Source organism: Pristiophorus japonicus, unplaced genomic scaffold (genome assembly GCF_044704955.1).
Source record: "Pristiophorus japonicus isolate sPriJap1 unplaced genomic scaffold, sPriJap1.hap1 HAP1_SCAFFOLD_1192, whole genome shotgun sequence".
Classification (NCBI taxonomy): domain Eukaryota; kingdom Metazoa; phylum Chordata; class Chondrichthyes; family Pristiophoridae; genus Pristiophorus; species Pristiophorus japonicus.
This window is the reverse complement of record NW_027250856.1, coordinates 49,161-68,208: the sequence shown is the minus strand read 5'-3', so window position 1 is coordinate 68,208 and position 19,048 is coordinate 49,161. Positions and strand designations below refer to the sequence as shown.

The 19,048-nt window shown below is 47.8% G+C and overlaps 1 protein-coding gene across 1 annotated transcript in view; it reads right to left on the bottom strand.

The window, feature by feature from the left end:
• LOC139242071 (pancreatic secretory granule membrane major glycoprotein GP2-like) overlaps nucleotides 1-19,048 on the bottom strand; it is a gene marked incomplete at its 3' end in the record, with an annotated part of 52,652 nt that overhangs the window by 11,037 nt on the left and 22,567 nt on the right. The window contains exon 3 of the mRNA XM_070870218.1: nucleotides 2,619-2,763. Coding sequence (XP_070726319.1) covers nucleotides 2,619-2,763 — 145 coding nt within the window. The remainder of the gene's footprint in view (nucleotides 1-2,618; nucleotides 2,764-19,048) is intronic.

Below are 19,048 nucleotides of genomic sequence, written 5' to 3'. Positions count from 1 at the left end.
CCTGTCCCCGTTCTATATCCCCCTCTATCCAGTATCCCCTTTACTCCCTGTCCCCGTTCTATATCCCCCTCTATCCAGTAACTCCCTTTACTCTCTGTCCCCGTTCTATATCCCCCTCTATCCCAGTATCCCCTTTACTCTCCGTCCCCGTTCTATACCCGCCTCTATCCAGTAACTCCCTTTACTCTCTGTCCCCGTTCTATATCCCCCTCTATCTCAGTAACACCCTTTACTCCCTGTCCCAGTTCTATATCCCCCTCTATCCCAGTATCCCCTTTACTCCCTGTCCCCGTTCTATATCCCCCTCTATCCCAGTATCCCCTTTACTCCCTGTCCCCGGTCTATATCCCCCTCTATCCAGTAACTCACTTTACTCCCTGTCCCCGTTCTATATCCCCCTTTATCCCAGTCTCTCCCTTTACTCACTGTCCCCGTTCTATATCTCCCTCTATCCCAGTATCCCCTTTACTCTCTGTCCCCGTTCTATATCCCCCTCTATCCCAGTATCCCCTTTACTCCCTGTCCCAGTTCTATATCCCCCTCTATCCCAGTCTCTCCCTTTACTCCCTGTCCCCGTTCTATATCCCCCTCTATCCCAGTATCCCCTTTACTCTCTGTCCCCGTTTATATCCCCTCTATCCCAGTATCCCCTTTACTCCCTGTCCCCGTTCTATATCCCCCTCTATCCCAGTATCCCCTTTACTCTCTGTCCCCGTTTATATCCCCCTCTATCCCAGTATCCCCTTTACTCTCTGTCCCCGTTCTATATCCCCCTCTATCCCAGTATCCCCTTTACTCCCTGTCCCCGTTCTATATCCCCTCTATCCCGGTCTCTCCCTTTACTCTCTGTCCCCGTTCTATATCCCCCTCTATCCCAGTATCCCCTTTACTCCCTGTCCCCGTTTATATCCCCCTCTATCCCAGTATCCCCTTTACTCACTGTCCCCGTTCTATATCTCCCTCTATCCCAGTATCCCCTTTACTCCCTGTCCCAGTTCTATATCCCCCTCTATCCCAGTATTCCCTTTACTCCCTGTCCCCGTTCTATATCCCCCTCTATCCCAGTCTCTCCCTTTACTCCCTGTCCCCGTTCTATATCCCCCTCTATCCCAGTCTCTCCCTTTACTCCCTGTCCCAGTTCTATATCCCCCTCTATCCCAGTCTCTCCCTTTACTCCCTGTCCCCGTTCTATATCCCCCTCTATCCCAGTATCCCCTTTACTCACTGTCCCCGTTCTATATCTCCCTCTATCCCAGTATCCCCTTTACTCCCTGTCCCAGTTCTATATCCCCCTCTATCCCAGTATCCCCTTTACTCCCTGTCCCCGTTCTATATCCCCTCTATCCCAGTCTCTCCCTTTACTCCCTGTCCCCGTTCTATATCCCCCTCTATCCCAGTATCCCCTTTACTCCCTGTCCCAGTTCTATATCCCCCTCTATCCCAGTATCCCCTTTACTCCCTGTCCCAGTTCTATATCCCCCTCTATCCCAGTATCCCCTTTACTCCCTGTCCCCGTTCTATATCCCCCTCTATCCCAGTATCCGCTTTACTCCCTGTCCCCGTTCTATATCCCCCTCTATCCCAGTATCCGCTTTACTCCCTGTCCCAGTTCTATATCCCCTCTATCCCGGTCTCTCCCTTTACTCCCTGTCCCAGTTCTATATCCCCCTCTATCCCAGTATTCCCTTTACTCCCTGTCCCCGTTCTATATCCCCCTCTATCCCAGTATCCCCTTTACTCCCTGTCCCAGTTCTATATCCCCCTCTATCCCAGTCTCTCCCTTTACTCCCTGTCCCAGTTCTATATCCCCCTCTATCCCAGTATCCCCTTTACTCCCTGTCCCCGTTCTATATCCCCTCTATCCCAGTATCCCCTTTACTCTCTGTCCCCGTTTATATCCCCCTCTATCCCAGTATCCCCTTTACTCACTGTCCCCGTTCTATATCCCCCTCTATCCCAGTATCCCCTTTACTCCCTGTCCCAGTTCTATATCCCCCTCTATCCCAGTATCCCCTTTACTCCCTGTCCCCGTTCTATATCCCCTCTATCCCAGTCTCTCCCTTTACTCCCTGTCCCCGTTCTATATCCCCCTCTATCCCAGTATCCCCTTTACTCCCTGTCCCCGTTCTATATCCCCCTCTATCCCGGTCTCTCCCTTTACTCTCTGTCCGAGTTCTATATCCCCCTCTATCCCAGTATCCCCTTTACTCCCTGTCCCCGTTCTATATCCCCTCTATCCCGGTCTCTCCCTTTACTCCCTGTCCCCATTCTATATCCCCCTCTATCCCAGTATCCCCTTTACTCCCTGTCCCCGTTCTATATCCCCCTCTATCCCAGTATCCGCTTTACTCCCTGTCCCAGTTCTATATCCCCTCTATCCCGGTCTCTCCCTTTACTCCCTGTCCCCGTTCTATATCCCCCTATATCCCGGGTATAACCCTTTATTCTCCCTGTAGTCTCCAGCTATTCCCCTCTCACCCGACCCTCCCTGCCCCATTGCTCTCACTCATGATCCCAGTCTCCGCGCAGTCTTTGTTCCTACAATCCCACATCTTTCTATTTTGTTTGCTTACTCGTCCCGTATGCACAGCTTTGTGGGAAATTCCCCCTCACGTTACCCTATAAATCGGTACCATCCTCTGGCAAGATTGTCATCACACATCCATTTGCCGGTGCAGTGAGTCTCAATACATTCCGTGCTTCTCCAGGGCTGGTCCAGGATTGTGTGATCTACACACGGGTCAGTGAGTGCAGAGTCTGTGACTGAGTGACACAACAATGTTTAATGTTAATGTCAAATACACTTAATGTTACACAGTGGCTTGCACAGCCAAAGTACAAACAAGGTTACTTTCTCTCTCCGCAGTTCGTCAGTGGGAGATGTCAGGGGTCATTGCCTTCGTAAGGTGAACACTGAGTGTAGAGGGTGGGGACACTGGATGGTCAGTGGGAGATACCATGGGGTATCTCAGTCCCTGGGTGAACACTGAGTGTAGAGGGTGGGGACACTGGATGGTCAGTGAGAGATACCATGGGGTATCTCAGTCCCCGGGTGAACACTGAGTGTAGAGGGTGGGGACACTGGATGGTCAGTGGGAGATACCATGGGGTATCTCAGTCCCTGGGTGAACACTGAGTGTAGAGGGTGGGGACACTGGATGGTCAGTGAGAGATACCATGGGGTATCTCAGTCCCTGAGTGAACACTGAGTGTAGATAGTCAGAGACACTGGATGGTCAGTGGGAGATACCATGGGGTATCTCAGTCCCCAGGTGAACACTGAGTGTAGAGGGTGGGGACACTGGATGGTCAGTGAGAGATACCATGGGGTATCTCAGTCCCCGGGTGAACACTGAGTGTAGAGGGTGGGGACACTGGATGGTCAGTGAGAGATACCATGGGGTATCTCAGTCCCCGGGTGAACACTGAGTGTAGAGGGTGGGGACACTGGATGGTCAGTGGGAGATACCATGGATTAGATTCATGGAATAGAATCACAGATTGGTTACAGCACAGAAGATGGCCATTCGGCCCATCAAGCCTGTGCAGACTCTCAGCCAGTCCCCCTCCTCCGCACTTTCCCCCTCCCCCGCACTTTCCCCTCCCCAGCCCTGTCCCCTTCCCCCTCCCTGTCCCTGTTGCCCTGCAACTGTCTTCTTCTGATATTTATCCAACTCCCTTTTAAAAGATTAAATTGAGTCTGTCTCCACCGCCCTCTCAGGCCGTGAATTCCAGATCCTAACCACTCGCTGCGTAATAAAGTTTTTCCTCATGTCGCCTTTGGTTCTTCTGCCAATCACCTTAAATCTGTGTCCTCTGGTTCTCGACCCTTCCCCCAATGGGAACAGTTTCTCTCAACCTCTGTCCAGACCCCTCATGATTTTGAACACCTCGATCAAATCTCCCCTCAACCTTCTCTGCTCCAAGGAGAACAACCCCAGCTTCTCTCGTCTATCCCCGTAACTGAAATCTCTCATCCCCGGAACCATTCTCGTAAATCTCCCTCTGCTCCCTCTCTAAGGCCTTCACATCCGTCCTAAAGTGTGGTGCCCAGAATTGGATACAATACTCCAGTTGGGGCCGAAACCGTGTTTTATACAGGTTCATCATCATTTCCACAGTATTCACTCTGGAGCATGCACAATGCTGAGAATGACGTGAGTAGCACGTGTAGCGAGTTGGTCTGACCGCAGGTGAAGGGTACACAACCAGGTAGTAAATTGGTGACCAACAGGAAGAGCAGTGCAAGGAAGGGAGTGCAGGGGTCCCCTGCGGTCATCCCCCTGCAAAACAGATACACTGCTTTGGGTACTGTTGAGGGGGATGACTCATCAGGGGAGGACAGCAGCAGCCAAGTTCATGGCACCGTGGCTGGCTCTGTTGTACAGGAGGGCAGGAAAAAGAGTGGGAGAGCGATAGTGACAGGGGATTCAATTGTAAGGGGAATAGATAGGCGTTTCTGCGGCCGCAACCGAGACTCCAGGATGGTATGTTGCCTCCCTGGTGCAAGGGTCAAGGATGTCTCGGAGCGGGTGCAGGACATTCTGAAAAGGGAGGGAGAACAGCCAGTTGTCGTGGTGCACAACGATATAGGTTAAAAAAAGGGATGAGGTCCGACAAGATGAATTTAGGGAGCTAGGAGCTAAATTAAAAAGTAGGACCTCAAAAATAGTAATCTCAGGATTGCTACCAGTGCCACGTGCTAGTCAGAGTAGGAATCGCAGGATAGCTCAGATGAATATGTGGCTTGAGGGGTGGTGCAGGAGGGAGGGATTCAAATTCCTGGGGCATTGGAAATGGTTCTGGGGGAGGTGGGACCAGTACAAACCGGACGGTCGGCACCTGGGCAAGACCGGAACCGATATCCCAGGGGGAGTGTTTGCTAGTGCTGTTGGGGAGGAGTTAAACTAATATGGCAGGGGGATGGGAACCTATGCAGGGAGACAGAGGGAAATAAAATGGAGGCAGAAGCAAAAGACAGAAAGGAGAATAGTAAAAGTGGAGGGCAGAGAAACCCAAGGCAAAAAATAAAAAGAGCCACATTACAGCAAAATTCTAAAGGGGCAAAGTGTGTTAAAAAAGACAAGCCTGAAGGCTCTGTGCCTCAATGCGAAGAGTATTCGGAATAAGGTGGACGAATTAACTGCGCAGGCAGCAGTTAACGGATATGATGTGATTGGCATCACGGAGACATGGCTCCAGGGTGACCAAGGCTGGGAACTCAACATCCAGGGTATTCAACATTTAGGAAGGATAGGCAGAGAGGAAAAGGAGGCGTTGCTGGTTAAAGAGGAAATTAATGCAACAGTAAAGAGGGATATTAGCCTGGATGATGTGGAATCGGTATGGGTGGAGCTGCGGAATACCAAAGGGCAGAAAACGCTAGTGGGAGTTGTGTACAGACCACCAAACAGTAGTCGTGAGGTTGGGGACAGCATCAAACAAGAAATAAGGGATGCGTGCAATAAAGGTACAGCAATAATCATGGGCGACTTTAATCTACATATCGATTGGGCTAACCAAACTGGTAGTAATGCAGTGGAGGAGGATTTCCTGGAGTGTATTAGGGATGGTTTTCTGGACCAACATGTCGAGGAACCAACTAGAGAGCTGGCCATCCTAGACTGGGTGATGTGTAATGAGAAGGGACTAATTAGCAATCTTGTTGTGCGAGGCCCCTTAGGGAAGACTGACCATAATATGGTAGAATTCTTTATTAAGATGGAGAGTGACACAGTTAATTCAGAAACTAGGGTCCTGAACTTAAGGAAAGGTAACTTCGATGGTATGAGACGTGAATTGGCGAGAATAGACTGGCAGATGATACTTAAAGGGTTGACGATGGATAAGCAATGGCAAACATTTAAAGATCACATGGATGAACTTCAGCAATTGTACATCCCTGTCTGGAGTAAAAATAAAACGGGGAAGGTGGCTCAACCTTGACTAACAAGGGAAATTAAGGATAGTGTTAAATCCAAGGAAGAGGCATATAAATTGGCTCGAAAAAGCAACAAACCTGAGGACTGGGAGAAATTTAGAATTCAACAGAGGAGGACAAAGGGTTTAATTAAGAGGGGGAAATAGAGTACGAGAGGAAGCTTGCAGGGAACATAAAAACTAACTGCAAAAGCTTGTATAGATATGTGAAGAGAAAAAGATTAGTGAAGACAAACGTAGGTCCCTTGCAGTCAGATTCAGGTGAATTTATAATGGGGAACAAAGAAATGGCAGACCAATTGAACAAATACTTTGGTTCTGTCTTCACGAAGGAAGACACAAATAACCTTCCGGAAGTACTAGGGGACCGAGTGTCTTGTGAGAAGGAGGAACTGAAGGAAATCCTTATTAGGCGGGAAAATGTCTTTGGAAAATTGATGGGATTGAAGGCTGATAAATCCCGGGGCCTGATAGTCTGCATCCCAGAGTACTTAAGGAAGTGGCCCTAGAAATAGTGGATGTATTGGTGATCATTTTCCTACAGTCTATCGACTCTGGATCATTTCCTATGGACTGGAGGGTAGCTAATGTAACACCCCTTTTTAAAAAAGGAGGGAGAGAGAAAACGGGTAATTCTAGACCGGTTAGCCTGACATCAGTAGTGGGGAAAATGTTGGAATCAATCATTCAGGATGAAACAGCAGTGCATTTGGAAAGCAGTGTCAGGATTGGTCCAAGCCAGCATGGATTTATGAAAGGGAAATCATGCTTGACGAATCTTCTGGAATTTTTTCAGGATGTAACTAGCAGAGTGGACAAGGGAGAACCAGTGGATGTAGTGTATTTGGACTTTCAAAAGGCTTTTGACAAGGTCCCGCACAAGAGATTGGTGTGCAAAGTCAAAGCGCATGGTACTGGGGGTAATGTACTGATGTGGATAGAGAATTGGTTGGCAGACAGGAAGCAGAGAGTCGGGATAAACGGGTCCTTTTCAGAATGGCAGGCATTGACTAGTGGAGTGCCGAAGGGCTCAGTGCTGGGACCCCAGCTCTTTACAATATACATTAACAATTTGGATGAAGGAATTGAGTGTAATATCTCCAAGTTTGCAGATGACACTAAACTGGGTGGTGGTGTGAGCTGTGAGGGGGACACTAAGAGGCTGCAGGGTGACTTGGACAGGTTAGGTGAGTGGGCAACTGCATGGCAGATGCAGTATAATGTGGATAAATGTGAGGTTATCCACTTTGGGGGCAAAAACACGAAGGCAGAATATTATCTGATTGGCGACAGATTAGGAAAAGGGGAGGTGCAACGAGACCTGGGTGTCATGGTTCATCAGTCACTGAAAGTGGGCATGCAGGTACAGCAGGCGGTGAAGAAGGCAAATGGTATGTTGGCCTTCATAGCTAGGGGATTTGAGTATAGGAGCAGGGAGGTCTTACTGCAGTTGTACAGGGCCTTGGTGAGGCCTCACCTGGAATATTGTGTTCAGTTTTGGTCTCCTAATCTGAGGAAGGACGTTCTTCCCTATCGGGTGTAACTTGTAATGGGGAAGGCAATCTAGACATTGCATCAGCATTACCGTGATCATCTGTATTCAATATCATATGTATATGCTGACAAAATCAAAGCCCATCTCTGCATTCGGGCTGCAGCTAATGTTGGAACTGGGGACTTTGGATGGAGGATTACTGTCAGGGGCTTATGGTCCGTAACGATGGTAAACTTATGACCATACATGTATTTCTGGAACTTCTTGACCCCAAAAATTAATGCCAAAACTTCTCTTTCGATTTGCTCATAATTACTCTCACTGGCACTGAGAGTGCGTGAAGCAAAAGCAATTGGTCTCTCCTCCCCACTATGTAATACACGAGAGATTACTGCCCAATTCCATACAGATAGGTGTCACATGCTGGCTTGATCTCCTTTGATACGTCATAGTGAACTAACATGGTGCTCTCTACCAATTTGCTTTTACGTTCCTTGAATGCTGTATCGCATTCTTCTGACCACTTCCAATGGACCTGTTTTTTTCAATAGTTCATTCAGTGGATGTCACACTGTAGTCAAATTTGGTAGGAACTTCCCATAATAGTTCAAAAGACCCAAAAATGATTGAAGTTCAGTGACATTCCTGGGAGTGGGTGCACTTCTGATTGCATCCAGCTTTCCCATGCTTGGATGTAAACCATCTTTGTCTACTCTTTGCCTAAGTACTCCACTGAGTTTTGAAATAACTCACACTTGCGAGCACACACTCGTACTTGTTGTATATATAAACTTGTATTTACTCTGTACAGCCAGCAGAGGGCTCATCTCCTGGAGTCCCAAGGGATCCCATAATCCCTTGGGAGCACAGGTATTTAAGGAGGCCTCACAGGTTGGAGAAGCACTCTGGAGACCTGCAATAAAAGACTAAGGTCACACTTTACTTTGAGCTCAATGTTCAGTCTGACTCTTTCTCCATAAACTACAACTAGCGACGAGATACAGATAGCGAACCCAAAGATGCAGAAAACAGTGGGCATCCTGGAGAAATTTTCGGAGGGAGATGATTGGGAAATTTTTGTGGAGCGACTCGACCAATACTTCGTGGCCAACGAGCTAGATGGGGAAGAGAACGCTGCCAAACGAAGGGCGATCCTCCTCACCGTCTGTGGGGCACCAACGTATGGCCTGTTGAAGAATCTGCTCGCTCCAGCCAAACCCACGGAGAAATCGTCCAACGATTTGTGCACACTGGTCCGAGAGCATTTGAACCCGAAGGAAAGTGTTCTGATGGCGAGGTACTAGTTCTACACCTACAAAAGGTCTGAAGGCCAGGAAGTGGCGAGTTATGTCGCCGAGCTAAGATGCCTTGCAGGACATTGCGAATTTGAAGGACATTTGGAGCACATGCTCAGAGACTTTTTCGTACTTGGCATTGGCCACGAAACCATACTTCGCAAACTTTTGACTGTAGAGACCCCAACCTTGAGTTAGGCCATAGTGATAGCCCGGGCGTTCATTGCCACCAGTGACAATACGAAGCAAATCTCTCAGCACACAAGTGCTGCTACAAGCACTGTGAACAAAGTGATGTTGTTTTCAAATCGTAACGTACAGGGCAGGTCACACATACCTGCAGCTACACGTCTGCAGATGACTCAGAGTCCACCATCAAGGGTGATGAATGCAAGGCCATTAACACCTTGTTGGTGCTGCGGGAGTGATCATCGTTTCCATTCATGCTGCTTCAAAGAGTATGTTTGCAAGGGCTGTGGAACAATGGGACACCTCCAACGAGTGTGCAGGCGAGCTGCAAATTCTGTTAAACTTGCAAACCACCATGTTGCAGAGGAGGACAGATCCACGGAGGATCACGACGAACCAGAGCCTCAGACCGAGGAGGCAGAGGTACATGGGGTGCACACATTCACCATGAATTGCCCCTTCACAAGGCAGGTCTGGATGGAGATTCAGTGGTTGCTGTCGAGGTTCATCCCAAGCAGCTCCGTAACACAGGACTCTGGGCTCTACGGGCTGTTCCCAGGGACACACACCGAGACAGACATCACCTGCTGCTGGAGGGCCATCAACTCGGTCAAAGACGCTCTTTGGTCTTGCCGAAACTTGCTGGTCTTCCAGAGCAAGGAGATGTCCACAGCCGCGTGTTGCAGACTGGCGCAATCCAAGATCCAGGATTACGTGCTGAGGGACGCACTGAAAATTGGTGCAGTCGCCGCAAAGGCCACAGTTTAAAGCCCTTCCGTCACAATAAACCCAGGGGCTGGAATCAGTATAAAACTCCCCTCGGGCTGTACTTGTAAACTTTTTATATACATAGAGCAGCATGATCTGAAAAAACCTATGCAGTGCCATGTATAATGCAAGTTCTGTTTAGTAGTGTATGTTACAAGAGATGTAACTGTACCCTCACCCATTCCGTGTACCGTATACTGCCACTAGTAAAGCAATATGATGATTGTATTACGATGTATCCTGGATTGTACTGAAATGTACCCCGAAATGTAAAGCAAGCAAATGTATTGAACAGAACTGCCGTTAGCATCCAAATGTACTGAACTGCCTTAAATGTATTGTGCAAATTATATTTTGAAATTAAAAAAATGAATTGTCCCCCGATAATGCTGAATGTTGAACTAAATGGACTCCCGGTGTCAATGGAGCTGGACACGGGCGCAAGCCAGTCCATCATGGGCAAAAAGATTTTTGAAAGGTTGTGGTGCAACAAGGCCTCAAGGCCAGTCTTAACTCCAGTTCGCACGAAACTAAGAACTTACACAAAAGGACTGATTCCTGTAATCAGCAGTGCTACTGTAAAGGTGCACAAGTTACCACTCTGGGTGGTACCGGGCGATGGTCCCACGCTGCTCGGCAGGAGCTGGCTGGGAAAGATACGCTGGAACTGGGACGATGTCCGAGCGCTTTTGTCCGTCGACGACACCTCGTGTGCCCAGGTCCGAAGCAAGTTCCCCTCGCTGTTCGAACCAGGCATCGGGAAGTTCCAAGGAGCCAAAGTGCAGATCCATTTGATTCCGGGGGTGCGACCCATCCATCACAAGGCGAGAGCGGTACCGTACGTGATGAGAGAGAGGGTGGAGATCGAGCTGGACAGGCTGCAACAAGAGGACATCATTTCGCCGATCGAATTCAATGAGTGGGCCAGTCCGATCGTTCCAGTCCTCAAGGGAGACAGCACCGTCAGAATCTGTGGTGATTACAAATTAACTATCAATCGTTTCTCGCTGCAGGATCAATACCCGCTACCAAAGGCAGACAACCTATTTGCGATGCTGGCGGGAGGGAAAACATTCACGAAGCTGGACTTGACCTCGGCCTACTTGACGCAGGAGCTGGAGGAATCATGGAAAGGTCTCACCTGTATCAACACGCACAAAGGTCTCTTCATTTACAACAGATGCCCGTTTGAGATTCGATCAGCCGCGGCGATATTCCCGAGGAACATGGAAAGCTTGCTGAAGTTGGTCCCACGCACCGTGGTCTTCCAGGACAACATCTTGGTTACAGGTCGGGACACCTCGAGCACCTGCAGAACCTGGAGGAGGTTCTTAGTTGGTTTAATCATGTGGGGCTCAGGCTAAAACGCTCAAAGCGCGTGTTCCTGGTGCCTGAAGTGGAGTTCCTGGGGAGAAGAATCGCGGCGGATGGCATCAGGCCCACCGATTCAAAGATGGAGGCAATCGAGAACGCACCGAGACCACAGAACGTGACGGAGCTGCAGTCGTTTTGAGGACTCCTGAACTATTTTGGTAACTTCTTACCGGGTCTTAGCACATTGTTAGAACCCCTACACTCTTTACTGCGTAAAGGAGATGAATGGGTATGGGGTAAAAGCCAAGAAATTACCTTTGTGAAATCTAGGAAGCTGTAATGTTCAAACAAATTGCTTGTGTTGTACGATCCATGTAAATGTTTGGTACTAGCATGTGATGCGTCGTCGTACAACTATTTACGTGTGTATTGCAATAAGCTAATGAATCTGGGAAATTGCAACCGGGTGCTTATGCATCCAGAAGTCTGTCTAAGGCCGAGAGGGCTTACAATATGATCGAAAAAGAAGCGTTAGCACGTGTTTACGGGGTAAAGAAAATGCATCGATATCTGTTTGGGCTCAAATTTGAATTGGAAACCGACCACAAGCTGCCAATATCCCTCTTTTCTGAAAGCAAGGGAATAAATACGAATGCATCGGCCCGTATCTAGAGATGAGCGCTCACGTTGTCCGCATACAACTACACCATCCACCATAGGACAGGCACAGAAAACTGTGCCGATGCTCTCAGTAGGCTGCCATTGCCCACCACAGGGGTGGAGATAGCACAGCCCGCAGATTTAGTCATGGTAATGGAAGCATTCGAGAGTGAGCAATCACCTGTTACCGCCCGACAGATTAGAACGTGTACAAGCCAGGACTCCTTACTGTCCTTAGTAAAAAACTGTGTGCTCCACGGGAGTTGGTCTAGTGTCCCATTAGAGATGCAGGAAGAAATAAAGCCATACCAGCGGCACAAAGATGAAATGTCTATACAGGCAGACCGCCTCCTATGGGGTAATCGGTTAGTTGTGCCAAAAAAGGGCAGGGACACTTTCATTAGTGATCTCCACAGCACCCACCCAGGCATCGTAATGATGAAAGCGATAGCCAGATCCCACATGTGGTGGCCCGGTATCGATGCAGACTTGGAGTCTTGCATTCACAGATGTAATACATGCTCGCAGTTAAGCAATGCACCCAGGGAGGGGCCACTAAGTTTATGGTCCTGGCCCTCCAAACTGTGATCCAGGGTCCATGTCGACTATGCAGGTCCATTTTTGAGAAAAATGTTCCTTGTGGTTGTAGATGCGTACTCCAAATGGATTGAATGTGTGATAATGTCGGCAAGCACATCCGCTGCCACCATTGAAAGCCTGTGGGCCATGTTTGCCACGCACGGCCTGCCTGACATCCTTGTAAGTGACAATGGGCCATGTTTTACCAGTGCCGAGTTCAAGGAGTTCATGACCCGCAATGGGATCAAACATGTCACATCTGTCCTGTTTAAACCAGTGTCCAACGGTCAGGCAGAACGAGCAGTTCAAACCATCAAGCAGAGCTTAAAAAGGTTAACTGAAGGCTCACTGCAGACTCGCCTATCCCGAGTCCTGCTTAGTTACCGCACAAGATCCCACTCGCTCACTGAGATTCCACCCGCTGAACTGCTCATGAAGAGGGCACTTAAGACAAGGCTCTCGTTAGTCCATCCTGATCTACACGAACAGGTAGAGAGCAGGCGGCTTCAACAGAATACATATCATGATCGCACAAATGTGTCACGCGAAATTGAGATAAATGATCCTGTATTTGTGTTGAACTGTGGACAAGGTCCCAAGTGGCTTCCTGGCACTGTTTTGGCCAAAAAGGGGAGTAGGGTGTATGTGGTCAAACTCTCAAATGGACTCACCTGCAGGAAACACTTGGACCAAACCAAACTCAGATTTACGGACTATCCAGAACAACCCACAATAGACTCCACCTTTTTCGACCCTCCAACCTACACACAAGTGGCAACTGACCCAGTGGTTGACCACGAAGCAGAACCCATCACCCGCAGCAGCCCAGCAGGACTCACCACCCCCAGCAGCCCAGCAAGGCCAACTGTGCAGCAACCCAGCGAGGGCCAACAAACGACTCACCAAAACCAGCATTTGCACCGAGACGATCAACCGGGGAAAGGAAGGCCCCAGATCGACTCACATTGTAAATAGTTACACTGTTGACTTTGGGGGGGGGAGTGTTGTTATGTATGTAAACCTGTAAATATCATGTTTAACCACCAGAGGGCTTATCCCCTGGAGTCCCAAGGGATCTCACAATCCCTTGGGTGCACCTGTATATAAGGAGGCCTCACAGGCTGGAGAGGCACTCTGAGATCTGTACTAAAGGACTACGGTCACACATTACCTTGAGCTTGCAGTATCTGGTCAGACTCTTTATTCAAGACGTAACACCTCTGGGGCATGCAGCCGGAGCCAATTCCAAGGATGAAGAATAAAAGGGCCCTAGTATTGGGGGATTCTATAGTTAGGGGAACAGACAGGTGTTTCTGCGGCTGTAGGCGTGGCTCCAGAATGGTATGGTGCCTCCCTGGTGCCAGGATCAAGGCTGTCACAGAGCGGACACAGGGTATCCTGGGGGGAGAGGGTAAACAGCTCGAGGTCGTGGTCCATATCGGGACCAGCAACATCGGTAAAAAGAGGGATGGGTCCTACAGGAAGAATTCAGGGAGCTAGGAAGAAAATTAAAGGGTGGGACTTCAAAGGTAGTAATCTCCGGGTTACTACCGGTGCCATGTGCTAATGAGTACAAGAATAGAAGGATAGAGAGGATGAACACATTGCTGGAGAGTTGGTGCAGGATGGAGGGCTTTAAATTCTTGATGCATTGGGACCGCTTCTGGGGGAGATGGGACCTGTACAAACCGGACGGGTTGCACTTCAACAGCGCCGGGACCAATATCCTCGCGGGGAGTTTTGCTAGTGCTGTTGGGGAGAGTTTAAACTAGCTTGGCAGGGGGGTGGGAACCTGAGAACACATTTAATCGGGAAGAAAGTAAATCAGAAGTTGGATAGCAAGAATCTAGAAAGCGAATCTGTAAGACAGAGGAAACAAGGCTTCGTATGTAGTAAGCAAGGAGGTCTAGGGACTTACAGCGGAGGATTAAGAAAAAAAGGGATGCTTATGTCACATATCAATAGCTAAATACTATAGAATCTTTAGAGGAATGTAGAAAGTTAAGAGGCAAAATTAAAAAGCATATTAGGAATGCTAAGAGAAAGCATAAGAAATTCGTGGCTAGTAAAATTAAGGAAAACCCTAAGATGTTCCATAAATATATTAAGAGTAAAAGTGTAACTAAAGAAAGGGGAGGGCCAATTAGAGACCATGAGGGTAATCTTTGTGTGGAGGTGGAAATTGTTGGGTGAGTTCTTAATGAATACTTTACAGTAGCTACCCTCCAGTCCATAGGAACTGATCCAGAGTCGATAGACTGTTGCAAAATGATCACCAATGCATCCACTATTTCTAGGGCCACTTCCTTAAGTACTCTGGGATGAAGACTATCAGCCTTCAGTCCCTTCAATTTCCCTTACACCATTTCCTGACTGATAAGGATTTCCCTCAGTTCCCCCTTCTCACTAGACCCTCAGTCCCCTAGTATTTTCAGGAGTTTATCTGTGTCTTCCTTAGTGAAGACAGAACCAAAGTATTTGTTCAATTGGTCTGCCATTTCCTGATTCTCCATTATAAATTCACCTGATTCTGACTGCAAGGGACCTACATTAGTCTTCACTAATCTCTTTCTCTTCACATATCTATAGAAGCTTTTGCAGTCACTTTTTATGTTCCCTGCAAGCTTCCTCTCATATTCTATTTTCCCCTCCTAATTAGACCCTTAGTCCTCCTCTGCTGAATTCTAACTTTCTCCCAGACCTCAAGTTTGCTGCTTTTTCAGGCCAATTTATATGCCTCTTCCTTGGATTTAACACTTTCCCTAATTTCCCTTGTTAGCCACAGTTGAAGAGGAAGTATTAAGGGGTTTAGTAGCTTTGAAAGTAGATAAGTCCCCAGGCCCGAATGAAATGCATCCCAGACTGTTGAGCGAAGTAAAAGAGGAAATAGCAGAGGCCGTGACCATCATTTTCCAGTCCTCTTTGGATCTGGGCATGGTGCCGGAGGATTGGAGGACTGGTAATGTAGTGCCCTTGTTTAAGAAGGGAGAAAGGGATAGGCCGAGTAATTACAGGCCTGTCAGCCTAACCTCAGTGGTGGGAAAATTATTGGAAAAAATCCTGAAAGACTGGATAAATCTACATTTGAAAAGGCAAGGATTAATTAGGCACAGTCAACACGGATTTGTTAAGGGAAGATCGTGTCTGACTAACCTGATTGAATTTTTGGAAGAGGTAAACAGGAGGGTCGATGAGGGTCGTGTGTACGATGTAGTATATATGGACTTTAGCAAAGCTTTTGATAGGTCCCACATGGTAGACTGGTCATGAAGGTTAAAGCCCATGGGATCCAGGGCAAAGTGGCAAGTTGGATCCAAAATTGGTTTGGAGGTAGGAAGCAAAGGGTAATGGTTGATGGATGTTTTTGTGACTGGAAGGATGTTTCCAGTGGGGTTTCGCAGGGCTCAGTGCTGGGTCCCTTGCTTTTTCTGGTATATATCAACGATTTAGATTTGAATATAGGGAGTATGATTAAGAAGTTTGCAGACAACACTAAAATTGGCTGTGTGGTTGATAATGAAGAGGAAAGTCATGGGCTGCAGGAGGATATCAATCGACTGGTCAGGTGGGCAGAGCAGTGGCAAATGGAATTTAATTCAGAGAAGTGTGAGGTAATGCACTTTGGGAGGGCTAATAAGGAACATAAGAACATAAGAACATAAGAATTAGGAACAGGAGTGGGCCAACTAGCCCCTTGAGCCTGCTCCGCCATTTAATAAGATCATGGCTGATCTGGCCGTGGACTCAGCTCCACTTACCCGCCCTCTCCCCGTAACCGTTAATTCCTTTATTGGTTAAAAAGCTATCTATCTGTGACTTAAATACTTTCAATGAGCTAGCCTCAACTGCTTCCTTGGGCAGAGAATTCCACAGATTCACAACCCTCTGGGAGAAGAAATTCCTTCTCAACTCGGTTTTAAATTGACTCCCCCGTATTTTGAGGCTGTGCCCCCGAGTTCTAGCCTCCCCTGCCAGTGGAAGCAACCTCTCTGCCTCTATCTTGTCTATCCCTTTCATGATTTTAAATGTTTCTCTAAGATTACCCCTCATCCTTCTGAACTCCAACGAGTAAAGACCCAGTCTACTCAATCTATCATCATAAGGTAACCCCCTCATCTCCAGAATCAGCCGAGTGAATCGTCTCTGTACCCCCTCCAAAGCCAATATATCCTTCCTTAAGTAAGGTGACCAAAACTGCACGCAGTACTCCAGGTGCGGCCTCACCAATACCGTGTACAGTTGCAGCAGGACCTCCCTGCTTTTGTACTCCATCCCTCTCGCAATGAAGGCCAACATTCCATTCGCCTTCCTGATTACCTGCTGCACCTGCAAACTAACTTTTTGGGATTCATGCACAAGGACCCCCAGGTCCCTCTGCACCTCAGCATGTTATAATTTCTCCCCATTCAAATAATATTCCCTTTTACTGTTTTTTTTTCCCAAGCTAGATGACCTCATACTTTCCGACATTGTATTCCATCTGCCAAACCCTCGCCCATTCGCTTAACCTATCTAAATCTCTTTGCAGCCTCTCTGTGTCCTCTACACAACCCGCTTTCCCACTAATCTTTGTGTCATCTGCAAATTTTGTTGCACTACACTCTGTCCCCTCTTCCAGGTCATCGAGTTATATTGTAAACAGTTGTGGTCCCAGCACCGATCCCTGTGGCACACCACTAACCACCGATTTCCAACCTGAAAAGGACCCATTTATCCCGACTCTCTGCTTTCTGTTAGCCAGCCAATTCTCCATCCATGCTAATACATTTCCTCTGACTCCGCGTACCTCTATCTTCTGCAGGAAAGGGTATACACATTAAGCGGTCGGCCACTTAATAGTGTAGATGAACAAAGGGACCTTGGAGTGCTTGTCCACAGATCCCTGAAAGTAGCAGGCCAGGTGGATAAGGTGGTTAAGAAGGCATACGGAATGCATGCCTTTATTGGCTGAGGCATGGAATATAAGAGCAGAGAGGTTATGCTTAAATTGTATAATACTTTGGTTAATTCAGAGACCATGGCCCAGAACTTAAAGAAGGCTAACTTTGAAGGTATGAGGCGTGAATTGGCTGGGATGGATTGGCAAATGATACTTAAGGAGTTGACTGTGGATGGGCAATGGCAGACATTTAGAGACCGCATGGATGAACTACAACAATTGTACATTCCTGTCTGGCATAAAAATAAAAAAGGGAAGGTGGCTCAACCGTGGCAATCAAGGGAAATCAGGGATAGTATTAAAGCCAAGGGAGTGGCATACAAATTGGCCAGAAATAGCAGCGAACCTGGGGACTGGGAAAAATTTAGAACTCAGCAGAGGAGGTCAAAGGGTTTGATTAGGGCAGGGAAAATGGAGTATGAGAAGAAGCTTGCAGGTAACATTAAGACGGATTGCAAAACTTTCTATAGATATGTAAAGAGAAAAAGGTTAGTAAAAACAAACGTAGGTCCGCTGCAGTCAGAATCAGGGGAAGTCATAACGGGGAACAAAGAAATGGCGGACCAATTGAACAAGTACTTTGGTTCGGTATTCACAAAGGAGGACACGAACAACCTTCCGGTTATAAAAGGGGTCGGGGGGTCTAGTAAGGAGGAGGAACTGAGGGAAATCCTTATTAGCCGGGAAATTGTGTTGGGGAAATGGATGGGATTGAAGGCCGATAAATCCCCAGGGCCTGATGGACTGCATCCCAGAGTACTTAAGGAGGTGGCCTTGGAAATAGTGGATGCATTGACAGTCATTTTCCAACATTCCATTGACTCTGGATCAGTTCCTATAGAGTGGAGGGTAGCCAATGTAACCCCACTTTTTAAAAAAGGAGGGAGAGAGAAAACAGGGAATTATAGACCGGTCAGCCTGACATCGGTAGTGGGTAAAATGATGGAATCAATTATTAAGGATGTCATAGCAGTGCATTTGGAAAGAGGTGACATGATAGGTCCAAGTCAGCATGGATTTGTGAAAGGGAAATCATGCTTGACAAATCTTCTGGAATTTTTTGAGGATGTTTCCAGTAGAATGGACAAGGGAGAACCAGTTGATGTGGTATATTTGGACTTTCAGAAGGCGTTCGACAAGGTCCCACACAAGAGATTGATGTGCAAAGTTAGAGCACATGGGATTGGGGGTAGTGTGCTGACATGGATTGAGAACTGGTTGTCAGACAGGAAGCAAAGAGTAGGAGTAAATGGGTACTTTTCAGAATGGCAGGCAGTGACTAGTGGGGTACCGCAAGGTTCTGTGCTGGGGCCCCAGCTGTTTACACTGCACATTAATGATTTAGATGAGGGGATTAAATGTAGTATCTCCAAATTTGCGGATGACACTAAGTTGGGTGGCAGTGCGAGCTGCGAGGAGGATGCTGTGAGGCTGCAGAGCGACTTGGATAGGTTAGGTGAGCGGGCAAATGCACGGCAGATGAAGTATAATGTGGATAAATGTGAGGTTATCCACTTTGGTGGTAAAAACAGAGAGACAGACTATTATCTGAATGGTGACAGATTAGGAAAAGGGGAGGTGCAAAGAGACCTGGGTGTCATGGTTCATCAGTCATTGAAGGTTGGCATGCAGGTGCAGCAGGCGGTTAAGAAAGCAAATGGCATGTTGGCCTTCATAGTGAGGGGATTTGAGTACAGGAGCAGGGAGGTGTTGCTACAGTTGTACAGGGCATTGGTGAGGCCACACCTGGAGTATTGTGTACAGTTTTGGTCTCCTAACCTGAGGAAGGACATTCTTGCTATTGAGGGAGTGCAGTGAAGGTTCACCAGACTGATTCCCGGGATGGCGGGACTGACCTATCAAGAAAGA